At 41.8% G+C, this 23688-nt stretch overlaps 1 protein-coding gene across 9 annotated transcripts in view; it reads right to left on the bottom strand.

The window, feature by feature from the left end:
- The window catches only part of KLHL18 (kelch like family member 18), a 60380-nt gene that overhangs the window by 21975 nt on the left and 14717 nt on the right, over window positions 1–23688 (bottom strand). For 3 of the 9 annotated variants that reach the window (XR_012431090.1, XM_005546951.4, XM_005546952.4), the window contains exons 2-3: window positions 4660–4790; window positions 1498–1638 (exon numbers count right to left, since the gene is read on the bottom strand). The exons of 2 other annotated variants lie outside the window; for them this stretch is intronic. Coding sequence is in view for 6 of the 7 variants with exons in the window: in XM_005546951.4 (XP_005547008.1) it covers window positions 1498–1638; window positions 4660–4790 (272 nt within the window). In the remaining variant the exon portion in view is untranslated. Of the gene's footprint in view, window positions 1–1497; window positions 1639–4659; window positions 4791–15495; window positions 15582–23688 lie in introns of all 9 variants that reach the window. 4 more of the 9 variants (XM_045384951.2, XM_074031953.1, XM_065539457.1 and 1 more) reach the window with 2 other exon arrangements.

The raw sequence follows: 23688 nt of genomic DNA, 5'->3' as shown, positions 1-23688 counted from the left end.
ACATCTCCATATGCACCCTCTGGCCTGCCCCAGAAGGCATCCCAGAGCAGGGACAAGCTTGGTTCTGCAGCTTTACTCTTACTACAAGGTCTTTATAAAACTGCGAACAGCACCACTTACCTCAAGATGAAATCCTTTACCCAGTGTTCAGCAGATGAGCCCCCCACTAAATCTTAGGCATCATTACCATGATTATTTGACTAGCTGCACACACAGCAGTACTCAGTGTGATGACCATGAGCACCCTGTGGGCAGGATATGAACACACAGCGGGTGTGGTCCACAAGCTGCTAAGTGAACTGGATAGGTGGAGTGAGAATGGGGGAGGGGAGGTCAGCTCCATGAGGGGATGAGGTCCGGGAGGGCAGATCTGAGTCAGGAGGAATGCTGACAGGCCTAGTGATCGGAGTAGGCTCAGGTGAAGGCTGGGTGTGCGAAGCACCACAGACACTGGGGTGCTGTTTGGGTTCCTCCTGCCTGTGTGTGGCCCAGCACTAACCTGCATCCCCAAGCCTCTGCTAGTTAAAAGGCCTTTATCGTATAACTAAGAGCTCTGGCTCTTGAGGGGGAGGGAGAGGCTTCTTAACTGCTTAGGCAGAAGGTCATAGGAGATCCACAGGGCCCCACTGCCAAGCACTGGAAATAGGGGGGTGTATAATCCATGGTCCCAACCATAAAAGTGCATACAATGATAGTTCCCAGTGGACTAAGGAGGATAGAGAATTCCAGGAAGTGAAATTTGGGTAGGCTCTTAAACAACTGAAGTATGAAAAAGAAGGTCAAGAAATTCAAAGAGGGCCGGGAGCAGTGGCTCACGCCTGTAATCCCAGCACTTTGGGAGGCCAAGGTGGGCAGACTGCTTGAGCCCAGGAGTTGAGACCAGCCTGGGCAACATGGCAGAACCCCATCTCTACCAAAAAAATTACAAAAATTAGCCAGGTGTGGTGGCACGTGCCTGTAGTTCCCGCTACTTGGGAGGCTGAAGTGGGAGGACTGCTGAACATGGGAGGCAGAGGTTGCAGTAAGGCGAGATCACACCACTGCACTCCAGCCTGGGTGACAGAGCAAGATCTTGTCTCAAAAAAAAAAAAAAAAAAAAAAGAAGAAAAAGAAAAGAAAGGAAATTCAGAGGGTAAAGTACCTAAACAAAGATGGAGATGGCTATGGAACAGTTGGGGAGCATTGCACAAATCAGTTTGGTGAGAAATCAGCTAAATTAGTGGCTGGTGAGATTGGAGAGGGAGGAACAGAAGATGCACATGTCAAGCCAAGGGAAAGGGCAGGCTGGACTATGTGAATCATGTTCTGAAAAAGTTCATCTCAAAGAAGTGGGCACTGCTACACACTGATTTCAAGAAATGTAAGTGCTGCAGAATAACCTTTCCAGATCACTCCCCTTCATAAACCTATATATGGTCCCAAGAACTCAGCAAACTGGCGCAAGATTCCAGAAATGAAATAGTCATGTTCTCTACCAGGCCCACCACATCACCTCACCGTTCTCGGAGGAATGTGCAGCAGGCGTCTTTGATGCTCTGCAGCTGCAGGAAGCTCGCCCCCATCAGCAATGACTGGACATTTTGCTGGTCAATGGCAAGGTTGCCATTGTAAGCAAAGTTGATCAGAGCCTCCAGGGCACTAGAGGAAAGAGGGAAAGCTGTGAGATGCTCTTCAGAGACAAGTCTTGGCCCACAGGAGATTCAGGCCCTAACTGAACTGACAATACTTAGCCCAGGCCCTTTGAGAATCTAATGGAGTAACTACTTCACCACAGCCTAAAACTTGTGAAAAAGAGAACACAATCACCTACAATTTCACTACTGAAAAAGTCAACACTGGTTATTTTTCTACATTCATATTTAGTCCCTGATTGCCTACATGCATGAATTATATGGATATAATCAAAAACATGTATCAAGCCCTTTCCCATGTTGCTACACTACCTTCATGTTTATTGTTTTTAGTGGCTGCTATATAATATTTCAACATGCAAATATGCTATCATTTATTTCCTTTATTGGTAAGCATAATAGCTATTGCCATCTTATTGCTGTTAGAACATTTTTGAATTATTTCTTTGGGGTAAATTTCTAGAATGAGATTTCTAACATTTTTTCTGCTTTCAATTCACACTGAAAATGAAATCAAAATTCCATCTACAGGGCTGTAGGTGTTCTGGTCCCTCTCCATCTGTCTGTCCTCCTCACCTCCACTTTCTCCTTTTCTCACTTGATTCCAACATTCTGAACATATTCTTACCTCAGGGCCTTTGCAATGACTCCTCCCTGTTTGGAGGACTCTTCCCCCAGATGGCTCACTCCCTCACTTCAATTAAGATGTCTCAGCTCAAATGCCACCCCATGACAGGGGCATTCCCTGATCACCCCAAAATAGCACAGACTCCACCATCCTTCACTAGCCTTTACTCTGCTTTACTTTTCTCATATCACTTTCACTCTTAGCCATACCATGCATGTATTTGGTGACTGCCAAATCACTACTAGAAAGCTGGTAGAGGCAGGGCGCGGTGGCTCACGCCTGTAATTCCAGCACTTTGGGAGGCTGAGGGAGGCGGATCACCTGAGGTCAGGAGTTCGAGACCAATCTAGCCAACATGGCAAAACCCTGTGTCTACTAAAAATACAAAAATTAGCCGGGTGAGGTGGCATGCACCTGTAGTCCCAGCTACTTGAGAGACTGAGGGAGGAGAATTGCTTGAACCCAGGAGGTGGAGGTTGTTGCAGTGAACGGAGATCATGTCATTGCATTCTAGCCTGGGCAACAGAGTGAGACTCCATCTCAAAAAAAAAAAAAAAAAAAAAAAAAAAAAGGCGGGTGCCTGTAATCCCAGCTACTCATGGGAGGCTGAGGCAGTAGAATCGCTTGAACCTGGGAAGTGGAGGTTGCAGTGAGCCCAGACCGCACCACTGCACTCCAGCCTGGGTGCCAAGAGTCTGACTCCATCCCCCGCTGCAAAAAAATAAAAATAAAAAAACGAAAGTTGGCAGAATGAGAAGAGGTGCTGTTTTCTCACTGTTATACCTCAGATACATGATAGAGCTATGCTCATCATGGATGTTCAGGCAATCTCTGTTAAATGAAGCCCCTGGACTATTCATGGGATGAGCATGCCTCCTTCAGACACACACTTCAGAGAAGAGGAGGGCACAACTGCCCTTGGACACCTTACTTCTATGTCTTTCCTCATAAGTAACTGGCCTAAGATTTCTTTTTTCTTTTCTTTTTTTTTTTTTGAGACGGAGTCTCGCTGTATTGCCCAGGCTGGAGTGCAATGGCCGGATCTCAGCTCACTGCAAGCTCCGCCTCCCAGGTTTACGCCATTCTCCTGCCTCAGCCTCCCAAGTAGCTGGGACTACAGGCACCCACCACCTTGCCCGGCTAGTTTTTTGTATTTTTTTTTAGTAGAGACGGGGTTTCACCGTGTTAGCCAGGATGGTCTCGATCTGCTGACCTCGTGATCCACCTGTCTCGGCCTCTCAGAGTGCTGGGATTACAGGCTTGAGCTACCGCGCCCAGTCTAGATTTCTTTCTTTCTTTTTTAAGAGTCAAGGTCTCACTCTGTTGACCAGGCTGGAGTGTAGTGGTGTGATCACAGCTCGCTGCAGCCTTGACCTCCTCGGCTCACCTCCCACCTCAGCTTTCTAAGTAGCTGAGACTACAGGTGTGCACCACCGCGCCCAGCCAATTAAAAAAAATTTTTTTATACAGATGTGGTCTATGTTGTCTAAGCTGGTCTTGAACTCCTGGCCTCAAGTAATCCTCCCACCTTGACCTCCCAAATTGTTGGGATTTCAGGCGTGAGTCACCTTGCCTGGCCTGACCTGACCTGAGATTTCTACTTTGCCATAGGTATATAAATCCTCTTCCGGTATCAGGGCAGATCACCTTCGATCATCCAGAGGGTAACACACAGTCTCCTAGCTCTTTTCTCCCTAGTTGTCACCACTGTCAGATTAAGAGGTTGGGCAATAACTGACTTCCAGCTAAGGGGATAACCTTGGGCTTGATCTCCTTGAGCTTCAATTTTCTGAACCATGAAATAACCATAAAATCTGCCACCTTCTAGACCTGTGTTGTCCAATATAGTAGCCATCAGCCACATGTGACTATTTAACTTTAAAATTAAATTGATTAAAATTAAGCAAAATTTAAAATTCAAATTTTCAGTCCCACTAGTCATATTTCAAGTGCTCAACAGCCATCTGTGGCTAGTGGCTACCATTTTGGGCAGTACAAATAGAAAGAACATTCGCATCACTGCAGAAACCTCCAGTGGACAACACTGTTCTAGGCTGATAAGAAGGGATGGGAATGGAGACACTTATTTAAAGAACTATTTTGTCAGCTAAAATGACTAGCCCAGAAAAGTGCAGAGAATAATATATTACCACTCTTAAACCCAGCCCCATTAAATGTATTTCTCTTATAGTAGGGTAAAAACAGCATCAAAACTCCCATCATTTTAACCCTATCTCAGACCACTGGCTGAGGTTCTAATCTGCTTATTAATCACTTACTATTTGTCTGGAGCTAGGCTATTAGACACTGTGTCCTGCTGCAGGTGCTCAACGGAACCGTGCACAGGCTGAAACTGCACCTGGAAAGTAGCCTGCGAAATCTAATGGTGGGATTCAGTACCTTGGGTCCATTCCTTGCATTACAATCTCATCCTGCTTGCACTCCATCATGTCATTTGTAAACATAGCATGGAAATATGGGATTGAGGCTGCTAAGACGATCCGGTGAGCACTGAATTTGTGGTCCCCAATCTGTGGGCAAAGTAAAATACAAAGACAGATATTGAGGAACGCAAAAAAAAAAAAAACAATGAACCCACCCCCCTCCGCAGCGTACCCCACTGCCCATTGCAACGGTGTTGAGGGCATCCCAGGGCATGGAGGCCAAGGCTTAGCATGATGCCTGAAGTATTTTAAATGCAATATACTCGGTTACAGTAGAAGAATGTAAACAACACATTTTAATGAAGTGTTAAAATAGCTAAAAAATTTAAGCCTGAATGTTTCATGTAATCATTTTTACTTATATGGTAGTCTCCAATGCACCTCTTTCAGCTACTCCACCAACTCAAATACCTGATTCCTGTAACACTTTATCCCAACCTCAGGCAGATGGACTAGACACACAGTCCAAGAATGCTGGTGCTCCTAACAGTATGCTCCTCAAGAAGAGTAAATATGTAGTGATGGGGCCGGGGGGCGGTGGGGGCATGAGAAGATACACTGGTGTTGTGGACTGGCTGCTGCTCTGTGTGGTTAGCAGGGACAGAGGCCAACTCTTCCTCCAATAAGTGTCAAATCCTCACTGACGCACCCTTAGCCTGAGGAATTCTATAAAGTGTTTTCCAACTATCTGTCAAAAGGCTCTTCCCTTCAATAAGCCATTTATAGCTCCAAGCTATATAAATATTTTCACTTAAGAACTTTCTATTCTCCAGGAAGAACAAAACAGTCCCTTTTTCCTTTTCATCAGGTTCCACATCAGTGAAATGCCAGAGAATCTCACTATCTGATGCTCTTCTCTTTGTGTCATGTTTATCTAAGGATTCGAAGTTGGAAGATCGAATCCTTGGATAAACAGGCGTGAGCCACTGCACCAGCCTCTACTCAAATTTCTTGAAGTTGTTCTATGAGGTTTATTACAAAAGAAAAAAACAACAACTAGCAGTCTCTGTTTTCTTGATTCCTTGCCCCTGATTCCCACTCACAGGGGCAACCTCTTGCTTCTAGGACTTTTCTCCATCTTTCTAAATAATATGCTTATATATTACTTGTTGATTTTTCACTTTGAGTTATTCCCTGTGGTACCCAACCTCTAAATAGCTCCCAGTAAACGCTGACTCTTGGTATTCACACCCTTGTGTGGTCCCCTCCCACAACATGTCAGGGTTGGTCTACGTGACCAACAGAATATAGCAGAAGTGATGATGGTATGTCACATTCAAAGCTAGGTCATAAAAGGCACTGAACTTCTTCTTACCCTGTTCTTCTGGATCACTTGCTCTAAGAGAAGCTAAATAACATATCCTTAAGAGAGGCCCATATGAAGAGGACTAAAGCCTTCTATGGCTACCTGAGTGAGCTTGGAAGAACATCCTCCAGCTCCAGTCAAGCCTTCAGATGACAGCAACTTTGTGAGAAATGTCTAAGCTGCTTCTGAACTCCTGGCCTGCAGAAACTGTAAGATAATAAATACTTGTTTTAAGTCACTAAATTTTGGGCCGGGCGCAGGGTGGTCATGCCTGTAATCCCAGCACTTTGGGAGGCCAAGGAAGATGGATCACTTGAGGGTAGATCAGGAGTTTGAGAGCAGCTTGGGCAACATGGTGAAACCCTGTCTCTACAATAAATACAAAAATTAGCTGGGCATGGTGGTGCATGCCTGTAATCCCAGTTACTTGGGTCACTGACACAGGAGAGTCGCTTGAACCTGGGAGGCAGAAGCTGCAGTGAGCCAAGATCGTGCCACTGCACTCCTGCCTGGGCTGGAGTCTCAAAAACAAAAAAGTCACAAATTTTGGGGTACTTTGTTATGCGGCAAAAGATAACTATTATATTACTAATCTAATTCCTATTATGGAAGATTAAGAATTTGTCCTGATACCTTTCTTCATGTACTACCCCATACACTCTCCTTATCTTTCCAATATAATTAGGTCAAATTTTGGTTAAATTAATATGAAGAGTTGCATTAAGTCTATGTAAATGTTATTTGTAGCCAAGCCATGCTGTATACTGTGAGTATATTTCCTTTTTGTATAATTTTTCTTTTCCCTGGAGCATAAGTACTCTATCAGTTGTTTAAGTTGTCTGTTTCTTGAGACATTATCTACTGGAACTCTTCCTGGGAATTCTGTTTCCCTCACCTATATTGACATCCCCATTTCCTGAACCCCACTTAGTCCTCTTTCTTATTTATTCACTTGTTCTGGTAGAAAGCGTCTTCTAGGCTGGGCGTGGTGGCTCACACCTGTAATCTCAGCACTTTGTGAGCCCGAGGCAGGTGGATCACCTGAGGTCAGGAGTTCAAGACCAGCTTGGCAAACATGGTGAAACCCCATCTCTACTAAAAATGCAAAAAATTAGCCTGGTGTGGTGGCAGGCGCCTATAGTACCAGGTACTTGAGGTGCTGAGGCAGGAGAATCGCTTGAACGTGGGAGGTGGAGGTTGCAGTGAGCCGAGATGACACCATTGTACTCCAGCCTGGGCAAGAAGAATAACACTCCATCTCAAACAAATAAAAATGTGTCTTCTAGCAGAGCTTCATAAGAAGGGGTCTATGTACAATGTCTGAAAATATCTTTACTACCCTCAAGCTTAGATAATAATTTAGTTGGTTAAAAAATTCAAAGTTTAGACTTTTTTCCTGTCAAAAGATTGAAAGTATTGCTCCATCATCTTCTAGTTCTTTGTTTTTAGAGATGGGGTCTTACTCTGTCCCCCAGGCTGGACTTGAATTCCTGAGCTCAAGCAATCCTCCTGCCTCAGTCTCCTGAATAGTTGAGACTACAGGCATGCTAGTGTGCATCTGGCTATGTTTAAAAAAAAAAAAAGTATATATGTGTGTGTGTGTGTGTGTGTGTGTGTGTGTATTTGTACAGACAGGTCCTGCTTTGTTGCTCAGGCTGTTCTCGAACTCCTAGCTTCAAGCAATCCTCCCATCTCAGCCTCTCAAAGTGCTGGGATTATAGGTGTGAGTCACCATACCTGGCCTAGTTTGTTGTTATTGAGAAATCGAATGCTATTTTGAATCCTAACTCTAAGCATGTACCTGTGCTCTCCAGAAGCCTTTAGGATTTTCTCTTTATTCTTATAGTTCTAAAATTTCACAGTGTTGTATCTTGGTATTGGTTTTCTTTTATTGTGCTGTATCAATCTACAGACATTATTTCAGTTCTGGAAAAATCTCTTCACACTATTTCTTTGATAATTTCCTCCCTTCTATTGTAATTTTTTCTCCTCAGAAATTTCTATTAGTTATGTATTAGATTTCTTGGAATAATCCTCTAATTTTCTTATTGTTCTTCCCTACTTTCCATCTCTTTCATTTGGTCTATCAGTGAGGAAACTTCTTCAACCCTATCTTACAATCTTTCTGTGTTGTAGGTTTTTATATTGGCTATCATATTTTTAATTTTCTAGAGGTCTTGTTTTCAAAAGCTTCCTTTTTAAAAGAATCTTATTCATCTTTCATGAATGCAATATTTTCTCAAATCTCTCCTGAGATATACAGTTACAACTTTTTTTTCTTCTTTATCTCTGCTTTTACTGTTTCCTGAGATATTTTCTCTTCCAATTGTTTTGATCTCTGTCTTCTATGTTAGAGGTTTTCTTTAAATGTCTGGTGACACTTGGCTAGGGGGTAGGATTGTCGATTTGTGGGCTTCACATTAGGGTGATCAGGCAAGAATCAGCCATTTGATTGAGGACCCCTGGAAGTAGTCAGTACCTTTAGGACTTTTTCTCTGGAGTTAATTTTATCAGAGCAGTATCTTCCAATCTCTTGCAGGGAAATATCTGTCAGCCTACAGATATTCTGGAAACTGGGTGTAAGAGGGGGATGGTTCTACCATACACTACTGATAACTCGTATCTTAAAGCCCTTATTTTCAGTTTTGCTCCATATTGCACCCCTCTCTCCTATGCTTGGTGTGCCTGATGCGGAGCCTCTGGTTCAGTATCTAAGACTAAATTTCCTACCTCCTGAGAGGGTGGCGGGGGGAGGGGTGCAGGCATCTAATTGCCTTTCATATAGACTTCCAAGTAATCTTCCTGTTTTCAGTATTTGGTGTCTCCAATTCTGGAACTATTCCAGGGTTCTACATTAGAAATCCTCTTCCTTCTCAGTTTCTCCCCCTGGGAGGCACTTTCAGTTCCTCTGGCCCACTAAGTCTTCCACACATGCTCTCTGGCTTTAATATTCCATTGATTTCTCATTTGCTGATATGTCTTTCCCCTCTTACTACTATTTTAATGGGGTTATGGAGGGGAATGAAAGTTAAGTGTGTGTTCAATTGGCTGTGTTTAACTGCTGTGCATTTATTTTTCATCTAGAAAATAAACAGAAGACAAAAGAACAAGCTGTATGTGCACCAACAGCGTGACCCGGTTTCAAAAAGAAAGAAAGAAAGGGAAAAAAAAAAACAGCTACAGAGAAGATAGGTCTATCTTGGGATATGTTAGCCTGATTACATTTGAGTTCTGTATTCAGCTAAGGTGAACAACAAATTGGACCTTGTCTAGATGAGGAAGACCAAGATGGGCAAGAGTATGAAAGCTACATCTTATAAGGAATAGCTAAAGGATAGTCTGGAAAAGATAATTTAGGAGGAACATGATGGTTGTCATCAAATCCTAGAAGGGCTATCACATGGATTAGGGCAGATCTAGAAAATTACAGAAAGGCAGATTTTCGTTTATTATAAAGAATAAGAGCTAAGAATACTTAGGAGGGTCCTGGACTGGTTTTAAAACTATTAAGTGACTACTTAGAGACCTTCCAATTCTACAATCCTGTGGTACTACATTTTTGTGAAAAGCTTTTAAAAACCCAAACACTCTATTTGTAATCTCAGTTTTTACATGTCTTGTTTTTTGCTGGGCACAGTGGCTTATGCCTGTAATCCCAGCTCTTTGGGATGCTAAGGTGGGAAGGTTTCCTGAGGCAGGGAGTTTTCAAGACAAGCCTGGGCAACACAGCAAGACCCCATCTCTACAAAAAACTAGCCAGGCATGGTGGTGCATATTTGGGAAGATGGTTTGAGTCCAGGAGTTCAAGGTTGCAGTGAGCTATAATTGTCACTGCACTCCAGCCTAGGCAACAGAGCAAGAGAATGTCTCAAAAAATAAAAAATAAAATAAAATGTCACTTTAAAAAAAAAATGAGAGGATCATTTATTGAGCTCCTTTTGTATGCCATGGACTATGCCAAGTACCCATTCTGCACATTTTCTTATTTCAGTCCTCACAGCAACCCTCTGCAGCAGACAGGTACTGTGAATCATGTTCTATAGATGAGAAAACCAAGATTTGGAAGTTAAGCAGCTCACCCAAAGTCAAGTAGCTATTATGTGAAGAGAAGGAATTATGCTTAGGTTGTTACTGGTGGAATTGGAGAGGGACCTAATACATAGCATACCTTCTCTCAGCTTGAGTTTTCAGTCAATTGATAAAAAAATTAAAAATAAAAAACCTACACATATCATAAAACTACATAGAATTAAATATACATATACACAGAATGAATAAAAGTAAAACTGAAGAAATCTGAATAAGACTAATGAATTATACCAATGTTAATATTCTAGTTGCAATATTGTACTTCCAGTCCCTCTGGCTTAATAGTTTTGCAAGATATTACCACCGGAGAAACTGGGCAAAAGGAACAAGTTGTGAGCATGGTAGTTCACGCCTGTAATCCCAGCACTTTGGGAGGCTGAGGTGGGAGGACTGCCTGGGTCTAGAAGTTTCAGACCAGTCTGGGCAATATGGCAAGACCATGTTTTTACAAAAAATAAAATAAAATAAATTAGCTGTGTGTAGTGGTGTGCACTTGTAGTCCCAGCTACTCAGGCAGCTGACACAGGAGGATTGCTTGAGCCTGGGAGTTCAAGGTTACAGGAAGTTATGATCACACCATTGCACTCCAGCCTGGGCAGCAAAGTGAGATCCTATCTCTATTTAAAAAAGAAAAAATTACGCTGGGCACGGTGGCTCACGCCTGTAATCCCAGCACTTTGGGAGGCCGAGGCGGGCGGATCATGAGGTCGGAAGATCGAGACCATCCTGACTAACACGGTGAAATCCTGTCTCTACTAAAAATACAAAAAATTAGCCGGGCGAAGTGGCGGGCACCTGTAGTCCCAGCTATTCAGGAGTCTGAGGCAGGAGAATGGTGTGAACCCGGGAGGCGGAGCTTACAGTGAGCCGAGATCACGCCATTGCACTCCAGCCTGGACGACAGAGCGAGACTCCAGCTCAAAAAATAAAATAAATAAAATAAAATAAAACTATCAGGAAACCAGGGAACAGGCCTAAGGAAGAAATTCCAAGCTGACCAGGCCACTCTGTGGAGATAAGAGTGTGAACTGGAGGGACAGGAGTGGCAGCTAGGAGCACAGCCAGGAGACCACTGCCTGGTCCAGAGAGAGAAGAGCGGAGCTTGGCCTGGATGGTGGCAGTGGGAAAGGAGAAAAGAAGTCAGACTCAGGAAAGATGCTGACCTTAGAACTGCTGTGATCTGGTGACTGACTAGATGTGGGAATGAGGGAAAAGAGGTGTCAAGATGACTTCCAGGTTACTGGTGTGATCTGGCATGTGCAGGTGGCATATACTTAGATCAGGAACAACAGAGAAGGACAAAGTCAGGAGTAATGACCAAATAAAGTTTTGGACAAGCTGACACTGAGTGCCTGGGAGGCATCTAAACAGAGACTATGTAGAAACTGGATGGCCGAGTCTGGAATACAGAGATAAGTCTGGGCTCAAATAACACTTTTGGAAATAACCAGTGAAGACAGAAAAAAAGATCACTTAGGGAGAGATCTCGAAGTGTGAAGAGAAGAGGCTATAAGACAGCCTTGAAGAACTTCAACATCTAAAGATCACCTAGTAGAGGATGTATCAGCAAAGACACAGATGGGAGCTACAGAAAGGAAATGAGAAGAGAAGCAGGGAGAGGTCTGGAGGTAGAAGAGAGTGTAGGTCCACCAGACAGGCAATGTGGCATGGAGACTGGATGGAATCAGAAGGTCCTCACCAGCTCTGCTACCTCAGACAGGGCTGCTCACACAAATTCTGTTCCCTACCACAGGCAGGTGGGGCTCAGTATTCAGGCAGTAAAGCAGCCCGGCAAAATCTGAATTGGGAGTAATCTGAGACAGATGTTCCCAAAGAAAGCAAAAGATATACCCAGAATAGGTTTCTCTTTGATGGAAAACATTTTGATACTATTGTTCCTACCTTCAGGAGCACACAATGAATATAAATAAAGCATTAAGAACAGTTAAGTGCTCAGCCTGCATGGACAGAATGCCCTTGGGATCAGTGGGGTTAAGACCAAGCTTTAACGCAGTCACAAAGAACGCTTAAAGTGTATGATAAGTAGTAATTCATAATTTTTATTGAGGCACATATTTGAAACATAGAGGCCATGAAGCTGGTGGGTAAGAATAAGTCTATAAAATGGAGAAGCAGTAGGGATGAATTAATCCCTAAAAAAAAATTAAAAGAATAAGGTACACAGAACTGCCCTATCAGATGTCAACACTTATTATAAAGCGATAAAAATTAGGAAATTGTGGTACTGAAACAAACAGACCAATTGAATAGAATAAGCAGTCAGAAATACATCCCATATATATGTAAACTTGATAAATGATAGAAATGGCATTGCAGATAATATGGAAAAGAGAGTTCACTTAATAAATGGTGTTGGGACAACTAGTTATCCACATGGAAAAAAAATCAAATTGAATTCCTGCTTCACATCACACTCCAAAATCAATTCCAGATAGAAAAAAGCCTTAATGGCCAGGTGCAGTGGCTCACGCCTATAATCCCAACACTTTGGGAAGCCGAGGTGGGAGGACTGCCTGAGCCCAGGAGTTTGGGATTGGCCTGGGCAACATGGCAAGACCTTGTCTCTATTTTTTTTTTTTAATAAAATACAAAAAAAGAAGAAAAAAAATCTTAAGCATTAAAGGCAAAACTTCAAAATTCTGGAAAAAATATGGTAGGTCTTTTTGACCTTGAGATTAGGATTTCTTAAACAAGAATTCAAAAAGCATTAATCTTAAGAGAGAAGACTTCAATATTTGACTACAGTAAGATTAAGAACTTCTGTCCAGGCCAGGTATGGTGGCTCACGCCTGTAATCCCAGCACTTTGGGAGGCTGAAGTAGGCAGATCACTTGAGGTCGGGAGTTCAAGACCAGCTTGGCCAACATGGTGAAATCCCGTCTCTACCAAAAATATAAAAAATTAGCCGGGTGTGGTGGCATGCACCTGTAATCCCAGCTACTCGGGAGGCTGAAGCAGGAGAATCACTTGAACCCGGGAGGCTAAGGTTGCAGTGAGCCAGGATCTTGCCACTGCACTCCAGCCTGGGTGACAGAGCAAGACTCCATCTCAAAAAAAAAAAAAGACAAGTTACAAGTGAGAAGAGATATTTGCAAACATCAAACCAACAAATAATTAGTATCCAGAGTACATAAAGGACTCCAATAAATCAACGAATCATAATTTGGAAAAAAAAAAAAAAAAGTGAGCTTAAGACTTACCTAAAAGTAGGTATTTCATAGACAATAAAACAGAATGGTCCAAAACAAAGGAAAAGATGATCAATCTCAGTAATAATCAGGGAAATACGAGCATCACAATGAGATACAATTTCATATCCAGGAGAAGTCCAATTAGGAAGTCCAATTAGAAGGTATTATTATACGCAAAGCTGCTGATGATGTGGATGGACAGAAGAGCTCTTAAGCACGCTAGAATGTATGTAAATTTATAAAATTTCCACTTTGAAAAATAATGCCAATACTAACATGATCATGAAAAGTTGAACACGCACATACTCAATGACCTAGCAATTTAACTCCTAGCTATATACTTTAGATGCATACGCTCCAGAAAATATGTAATAAAATGTTTACATAACTAGTCAGAAAAGCAGAAAACTAAACAAAAAAAAGCCAACCTAAATAACTATTGAGAGGAGAATCCTAATTTCTGATATTCATATAATGGAACATAATTTATCAGTGAAAAATGAATGAATTAAAAGCTACACACAACACAAAGTAAAATCCCCAAGGGCAGGAATCTGACCATGTCAAAAATTTTTCCTCTCTTACAATGATATGTACATTATGCAATATTTGATACATAGAAAACAGTATCTGTAAATTAGGAAAATAAACTCATGAATCCATCAAAGGTCCAACATGCTTGGAAACAGTCTATAGGTCAAAGAGGAAGTCTCTAAAAAAGGAAGGGAAATTTAAAAATACATTGAATGAACGAAAATGAAAATACAATATATCTACAGCAGTGGTGAAATTATGACACTAAATGCTTACATTAGAAAAGTCTCCAGTGAATAATCCAAACTACCACTCCAAGGAATTAGAGAATAAACTCAAAGCAAGCAGAAGGAAGGAAATTAAAAGGAGCAGAAATCAATGAAATTAAAAACAGGAAAACAGTAAACTAATGAAACAAAAAGATGCTTCTTTGAAAATATCGATAAAATTGACAAAGACAGAAAAGACAAATCACGAATATAGGAATGAAACAGTCGATAATACTACAGACACTGAAGTCATAAAAATGATAACAGGAGAATACTATGAACAACTCTACACATAAATTTGACAACTGATGAAATGGAACAATTTCTTGAAAATGACAACTTACCCAAGATGGGGGAATAATTGAAAAGCCTTGTAACTAACAAGAAAACTAAATCTGTAATTTTAAAATGCTTGAAAAAGAAATCTACAGGTTCAGATGGTTTCACTAGAGAATTCTATCAATTGTTTAAAATAGAATTAATACCAATTTTAAACAATCTCTTCCAGAAAACAGAAGATTAAGGGATAACTCCAAGTTCATTTTATGCACTATTACCCTAGCACCAAAACTAGACAGACAGTATAAAAAAAAAAAATACAGACCAATATCCCTCATGAATATAGATGCAAAAATCCTTAACAAAATATCAGCAAACAGAAGTTAGCAATATATAAAAATAATTATATACCATGACCAAACAGGGTTTATTCTGGGGTAAGGCAGACTTAATATTTGAAAATAAATCTATGTAACCCAGTATATTAATAGACTCAAGAAAAAAGAAGAAAAAAGAAGTGATACGATCCTCTCCATGCAAAAAAAAAAAAAAAACACTTGACAAAATTCAGCACCCATCCATGATAAAAATTCTCAGAACACTAGGAATTGAGGGGAACTTCCTCAACTTGATAAAGAACATCTACAAAAAACTTCCAGTATTCCAGAAAAACACTGAACGGTCGCCCCAAAGATGCTGAACATGGCAAGAATGTCCGCTCTTACCACTGCTATTTAACACACTCTTGGAAGTTCTAGCAAGCTCAGTAAGGCAACAAAATGAAATAAAAGGAATACAAATCAGAAAATAAGAAATAAAACTATCTCTATTTGCTGATGACATGGGGTTTTTTTCTTTTTCCTTTTTCTTTGAAACAGGGTCTCCCTCTATCACCCAAGTTAAGAGTGCAGTGGTCCAATCTTAGTTCACTACAACCTCCACCTCCTTGGCTCATGCCATCCTCCCACCTCAGCCTCCTGAGTAGTTGCAACTACAGGTGCACACCACCACACCCAGCTAATTTTTGTATTTTTTGTAGAGATGGGATTTCATCATGTTGCCCAAGCTGGTCTTGAACTTGTGAGCTCGAGCGATCCACCCACCTCGGCCTCCCAAAGTGTTGGGATTACACGTGTGAGCCACGGTGCCCGGCCCGACATTATGGTTTATGTAGAAAATCCAAAGCAGTCTGCAAAAAAACAAATAACCCTAGAACTAATAAGTCAGTTCAGCAAAATTACAAGACACAAGATCAACATATAAAAATCAGTTGTGTTTTCCATATACCAGCAAGTAACACATGGAAACCAAAATTTAAAATAAAATTATATTTACAATCACTGAAAAAATTAAATACTTATGTGTAAATCTAACAGACCAATGTACAGGACTTGTGTGTCTTGCTCTGTTGCCCAGGCTAGAGTGCAGTGCCATAATCATAGCTCACTATCACCTCAAACTCCTGGGCTCATGTAATCCTCCTACCTCAGCCTCCTGAGTAGCTAGGACTACAAGATGTGCACCACCATGCCCAGCTAATTTTTTTATTTTGGAGACATGGAGTCTTGATATGTCGCCCAGGCTAATCTCGAATTCTTGGCCTCAACTGATCCTCCCACCTTGGCCTCCCAAAGTGCTGGAATTACAGGCAAGATTGCTTTTATAGCTATAGATGGTATTATTCTAAAATTTATACGAAAGACAAAGGAACCTGAATAGCTAAAACAATTTCAAATGAGAAGAATAAAGTGTAAATGGCCAATAAGCACATGAAAAGATGTTCAACATTGTTAGCCATCGTATGTGTGTATGTAGAGATAGGGGATATAAGGAAAATCTCTGTACCTTTCACTCAATTTTGCTGTGAAACTAAAACTGCTCTAAAAAAATAAAAGTTGAACTTTGGGAGGCTGAGGAGGGAGAATCACTTCAGGCTAGCAGTTCGAGACCAGACTGAGCAACATAGGATAGAGCTCATCTCTACAAAAATAAAAATAAAAATTAGTTGGGCATAGTGGCATGTGCCTGTAGTCCTAGCTACTCGGGAGGCTGAGGCAGGAGGATCACTTGAGCCCAGGAGTTTGAGGTTGCAATGAGTTATGATCGTGCCACTGCACTCCAGCCTAGGTGACAGAGTGAGGCCATGTCTCAAAAAATAATGATGATAATAAAATAAATAAAAGTCCATTTAAAAAGGCAATGAAATTCCAGTCAGGCACAGGGGCTAATGTCTATAATCCCAAGATAGGAGTCCAAGACAGGAGAATTGCTTGAGCCCTGGAGTTAGAAGCCAGCCTAGGTGACAGAACGAGAGCTTACCTATAAAGCTGCTAAGCCCTGAGCCTTGAAGGAAAGGATGACAACAGCTGCCAGTCTTTTAGTTGTACAAGAAGATAAGGACAATTAAAACTTTTTCTGGATTGGTTCCTTTGATGTTTTTTCACTGAAGTCAGGAAGTGCCTTGCCAGTAAGGGATGGTCTTTTAAAGTTCTTTGATATTGGACAATGCCCATGGCCATCTGGAACCCCAAGAATTCAACTATGAAGACATCAAAGTGATCTACCTGCCCCCAAACACAATGTCTCTAATTCAGCCTCTAAATCAGGGTGTCACAGGACCTCTGAAGCTCATTACACACAGTACTCTATGGAAAGGATTGTCAATGCTATGGAAGACAGCCCTGGCACAGAGAACATCATGAAAGTCTGGAAGGATTACAGCATGGAAGATGCCATCATTGTTATAGAAAAAGCTGTGAAAGCCATCAAGACTGAAACAGTAAGTTCCTGCTGGAGAAAGCTGTTCAGCTGTTGTGCATGACCTCACAGGATTTATGACATAGCCAATCATGGAAGAGATCGTGAATATGGTCAAAAGTTGAGGGGTGAAGAGTTTCAAGATACAGATCTTTGAGAAATAAAACAGCTAATTGATACTATATCTGAGGAATTAACAGAAGACAACTTGATAGAGATGAGAGCTCCCAAACCAGTGCTGGAAAACAAGGAAGATATACAAGAAGCAGTGCCAGAAAACAAATTGACATTAGACAACTTGGCAAAAGAGTTTCAATTATTCAAGGTTTCTTTTATGACATGGACTCTTCTATGATACCAGCACTGAAACTAAAACAAATGGTGGAAAAAGAATTGGTACCATATAGAAAAGTTTTTGGAGAAATGAAAAAGCAAAAAGTCAGACAGAAATGACAATGTACAGTTGACCCTTGAACAACACAGGCTTGAACTGTGCAGGTCCACTTGTATACAGATTGTCTTCCGCCTCTGCCACCAGAGACAGCAAGACCAACCCTCATCCTTCCTCCTCCCAGACTACTCAATGTGAAGATGATGATGATGATGATGATGAAGACCTTTATGATGATCCACTTCCACTTAATGAACAGTAAATATATTTTCTCTTCCTTATTTATTTATTTATTTTTGAGACAGAATCTCACTCTGTCGCCCAAGCTGGAATGCAGTGGTGCGATCTTGGCTCACTGCAACCTCCGCCTCCTGGGTTCAAGCGATTCTCCTGCCTCAGGCTCCCGAGTATCTGGGACTACAGGTGCGTGCCACCATACCCAGCTAATTTTTGTATTTTTAGTAGAGACAGGGTTTCACCATGTTGGCCAGGATGGTCTTGATCTCTTGACCTCATGATCTGCCCACTTCAGCCTCCCAAAGTGCTGGGATTACAAATGTGAGCTACCACGCCCAGCCGATGAGTTTCTAAATAACACTTTCTTTTATCTAATTTCCTTTATCATAAGAATACAGTATATAATACACATAACATACAAAATATGTGTTGTTAATAAGCTGAGCACAAAGGTTCACACCTGTAATCCCACTGCTTTAGGTGGCTGAGGCAGAAGGATTGCTTGAGGCCAGGAGTTCAAGACTAGCCTGGGCATCATGGCAAGATCCCGTCTCTGCAAAAAATAAAAAACTCAGCTGGGTGTGGTAGTGGTAGGGTGCCCCTGGGGTCCCAACTGCTTGGGAGGCTGAGGTGAGAGAATTGCTTGAGCTTGGGAGGTCGAAGCTGCAGTGAGCTATGATCATGCCACTGCACTTCCAGCCTGGATGACAGAGCAACATCCTATCTCAAAAAAAGAAAAAAAAGAAGAAGAAACAAAACAAAACAAAGTTAACTGACTGTTTATGTTATCTGTAAGGTTTCCTTCTAGTCAACAGTAGGCTATTAGTAATTACGATTTTGGGAAGTCATAAGTTGCACTTTGATTTCTGACAGGGGGCAGGGGTCAACATTCCAACTCCCACATTGTTCAAGGGTCAACTATATAGCCACAGTAAGACTGTGTCATATTGGTGAAGGGACAGGAACAAAGAACAATGGAACAGAATAGAGAACCCAGAGGTAACCTCACACAAGAATGGCTAGCTGCTTATTGACAAAGGTACAAAAGCATTTAGATGGAGAAAAGAGTTTCTTCAACTATCAGTGGGGCTGGAGCAACTGGATGTCCATATGCAAAAAAAAAAAAAAGAAAAAAAGAACTTCAACCTATACTTCACACCTGAGGCAAAACTTAACTCAGAATGGACCAAAGATTTAAACATAAAACTTAAAACTATAAAACTTTTAGAATAAAATATAGCAGAAAATAATTAGGACTTAGGGCTTGGTGAAAAGTTCTCAGATATGAGACCAAAAGCACAAACCATTAGAAGAAAAAAAAAATTGGACTAAATCACAATGAAAAAATTTTGCTCTGTGAAAGAACCAGTTAAAATTAAAAGACAATCTACAGACTAAAAAATGTATCTGCAAACTACATACCTGACAAAGATCTATCTGTATTTATAATATATAAAGAACTCTAAAAACTCAACGATAAAAAAACAAAAAGCAATCCAATGAGAAAACGGGAAAAAGACATGAAAAGATATTCCATTTAAAAGGATATACAGATGGCAAATAAACACGTAAGAAGATGTCCAACATCGTTACCCATTAGCAAAATGCAAATTAGAATCACAATGAGGCTGGGTGCGAGGACTCACGACTGTAATCCCAGCACTTTGGGAGGTCAAGGTGGGTGGATCATCTGAGGTCAAGAGTTCAAGACCAGCCTGACCAACATGGCGAAATCCCCTCTCTACTAAAAATACAAAAATTAGCCGGGCGCGGTGGCTCAAGCCTGTAATCCCAGCACTTTGGGAGGCCGAGACGGGCGGATCACGAGGTCAGGAGATCGAGACCATCCCGGCTAACACGGTGAAACCCCGTCTCTATTAAGAAATACAAAAAACTAGCCGGGCGAGGTGGCGGGCGCCTGTAGTCCCAGCTACTCGGGAGGCTGAGGCCGGAGAATGGCGTAAACCCGGGAGGCGGAGCTTGCAGTGAGCTGAGATCCGGCCACTGCACTCCAGCCTGGGTGACAGAGCGAGACTCCGTCTCAAAAAAAAAAAAAAAAAAAAAAAAACAAAAATTAGCCGGGCATGGTGGCACATCCTGTAATCCTAGCTACCTGGGAGGCTGAGGCAGGAGAATCACTTGAACCTGGGAGACGGAGGTTGCAGTGAGCTGAGATTGTACCACTGCACTCCAGCCTGGGCAACAAGAGTGAAACTCTGTCTCAAAAAAAAAAAAAAAAAAAAAGGAATCACAATGAGATACCACTACTCATTTAACAGAATGGCTAAAATAAAAAACAGTGATCATATAAAATGCTACGCTGGGTGTGGTGGTTCATGTCTGTAACATGGTGGTTCACGCTTGTAATGCCAGCTGGTCTTGAGCCCAGGAGTTCAAGACCAGCTTGGGCAACATGGCAAAACCCATCTCTACTAAAAATAAAAATAAAGAGAATTTAAATATATATAATATATACACACATATACGTATATACATATATACACATATATACACACACATATACACACATATATACATGCACACATATATGTCTATACATATATACACACACACATATACACACACACACACATATATATAAAAAATGCTGGTGAGGATGCAAAAGAATTGGGTCACCCATAGTAGTCAGGGTTTTCCAGAGAAATAGAACTAATGAGGAACAGAGTGGGAAGGAGGAAAAGAGGGAGGTGGGGAAAGAGAGGTGAGGGAGAAGAGTGGGAGGGGGAGAAGGGAAAAGGGGAAGACAGCGGGAGGGAAGAAGGGAATGGAGAAGGGAAAGAGGACAGGGAGTGAGAGAGAGAGAGGGAGGAGGTACTGGGGAGAGAGAGAAACTTATTTTCATTTTAAGGAACTGGCTCATGCAATTGTGGGGGCTGGCAAATCCAAAATACACAGTGTGGGCTAGCAGTCTGGAGATTCAGATAAGATTCGATGTTAGTCTTAAGTCAGAAATCTCCAGGGCAGGTGAGCATGCAGGAAACTTAGGTAGGGTTTTTATCTTACAATCTTTTTTTTTTTTTTTGAGACACGGTATCACTCTGTCACACAGGCTGGAGTGCAGTGGTGCAATCACGGCTCACTGCACCCTGGACCTCCCAGGCTCAATCAACCCTCCTGCCTCAGTCTTCTGAGTAGCTGGGACTACAGGCATGTGCCATAACATCTGGCTAATTTTTCTATATTTTGTGGAGACAGAGTCTCACTATGTTGCCTGTGCTGGTCTCAAACTCCTAGGCTCAAGCAATCCTCTTACCTCAGCCTCCCAAAGTGCAGGGATCATAGGAGTGAGCCACTGCACCCAGCCTAGTTCGCAATCTTGAGGCAGAACCGCTTCTTCAGGGAAAGCTCAGTTTCTGCTCTTTAAGGCCTTACACTGACTGTATCAGGCCCACCCACACTATGGAAGGTAACTGACTTTACTGAAAAGTCTACTAACTTAATATTTTAAAATGAGGTGGGGTCTCACTATGTTGCCCAAGTTGGCTTCAAACTCCTGGGCTCAAGCAATCCTTCCGCCCCAGCTTCCCAAGTAGCTGGGATTACAGGCATATACCACTGCACTCAACTAAAGTCTACTAATTGAAATGTTAATCACATCTAAAAAATACCTTCACAACAACATCTAGACTGGTGTTTGACCAAACTGGGCCTAGCCAAGAGGACACATAAAATTAACCACCACACTCATATATGTCAAAGGGAATGCAAAATGATATCGCTACTCTGGAAAATAGTTTGACAATTTCTTCTAAAACTAAAATACACAAACTGCATGACATAAAATTCTACTCTTGGGCATTTATTACAGAGAAATGAAAATAAGTTCACTCAAAATCCTGTACATGAATATTCATAGCAGCTTTATTCATAATACCTAAAAACTGAAAAATGTCCTTTGATGGTTGGAAATGGCTAAACAAATTATGGTACAATCATATCATGGACTACTACTCAGAAATATGAAGGAAAAAATGATCAATATGCACAATAACTTGGATGGACCTCATGGGCATTAGGCTGGGTGAAAAAAGGTCATGAACTCTATGATTTCATTTATATAACAATTTCAAAATGAGAGACAACAAATTCACGGTTGCCAGAGATTAGAGATGGTGGGTGGAAGGGGGCTGGATGTGACTATAAAGTGTGGCACATGGAGATCTGCGTAGTTATGAACTAGCTCTATATTGTGGAGGTCATTAGTAACTTTGACAAGAGCAAATGGTGGTGACCTGATATAATTAACTTACCTATCCTTACTAAAACATGGGCTCCACCAAGGGGGCAATCTTTGTATGTTTCATGTTTTCCGGAATAGTCAGAAATTAATATTCAGTATTTGTTGAATAAATGATGATTCGGAATGAGTCAACTCAACATATAATTGAGTCTGGTCATGTCAGTCTCCATTTTAGGGGGCTCCCTACTGCCTACAAGTCAGATCTAAACCCTAAACAGGTTTTTTTTCTCTCTCTTTTTTTTAAAGACAGGGTCTCACTCTTGCCCAGGCTGCAGTGTAGTGACACAACCATAGCTCACTGCAGCCTCGAACTCCTGGGCTTAAGTGATCCTCCCAAGTAGCTGGGACTATAGGTGCATGCCAATGTGCCTGGCTAATTTTTTTATTTTTGGTAGAGATGGGGGTCTCACTTTGTTGCCCAGGCTGGTCTTGAACTCCTGGATTTAAGGCATCCTCCTGCATCAGACTCCCAAAGTGCTGGGATTATAGGTGTGAGCTGCTGCACCTGGCCCCCATCCAGTTTTATCCCCCACCATGACTCTCTTCTAAACTGTTGGCAATTCCCAGAAATTGTCTTGTTCCCTCAGGTAGGATTCTTATCCCCTCATTTTTATGCCCAGTGAAGGATTCCTCATCCTTGAAGATTCAGTGCAAATGTTCCCTCCTCTGAGGAGCCTCTGACTTCCAAGCAGTCAGCTCTCTCCTTCCTGTGGCACTTGGTACAAGCCTCCACTATAGCACACATTATATTGTCCTAATGAATGTCTCTCCATCTAGGCTGAATATTCTTCCCAAAGAAAGGAAGGTTATATCCTAGTACTTAACACAGTGCCTCACACTCAGTTGTACTTAATGAATTCTAAAGCCTACTTCATCTAAAAATAGGCTTCATCTGAGATACAAACAAGTAACAACATTTCTGATGAATTTTACTTCTTCTTTTTAACTGTTGACCTTCTGGCTTAGGACTGGCAGAGCTGGTCAAAGTGGGAGCTCAAAGGTGGAAAAGCATGACCTTCTCATCTCATCTGAAAATTGGCTGAAGTAAAAGGCTCAAGAAAAAGATGGTGAGGCTTAGGGTCAATTTGTGGAGGGCTTGACTCCCAGGGTAACAGTGCATTCCCAGTCCTGAAGAAATAAACAGACCACACTAGCTACTTTGTGGGTTTCTAACAAGATGGCATATAAGGAAATGGAAGTGGGGGGATTCTTTCACCTTGAATGCTGATGGCCTGAATGCCAGCCTAGAATATGGGCAGAGAGACACAGGTTCATATAATACTACCACAAGCAGAAATGATGAGTCCTCATAAACTCTTCGGGTTAAGAATCTGATGGCGGCCGGGCACGGTGGCTCAAACCTGTAATCCCAGCACTTTAGGAGGCCAAGACAGGCAGATCACAAGGTCAGGAGATCGAGACCATCCTGGCTAACACGGTGAAACCCCGTCTCTACTAAAAAATACAAAAAACTAGCCGGACGAGGTGGCGGGCGCCTGTAGTCCCAGCTACTTGGGAGGCTAAGGCAGGAGAATGGCGTAAACCCGGGAGGCGGAGCTTGCAGTGAGCGGAGATCTGGCCATTGCACTCCAGCCTGGGCGACAGAGCGAGACTCGTCTCAAAAAAAAAAAAAAAGAAACTGATGGCAAG

This window comes from Macaca fascicularis, chromosome 2, assembly GCF_037993035.2.
Source record: "Macaca fascicularis isolate 582-1 chromosome 2, T2T-MFA8v1.1".
NCBI classification, from domain to species: domain Eukaryota; kingdom Metazoa; phylum Chordata; class Mammalia; order Primates; family Cercopithecidae; genus Macaca; species Macaca fascicularis.
The sequence above is the reverse complement of the archived record's forward strand: the minus strand, read 5'-3'. Positions and strand labels throughout refer to the sequence as shown.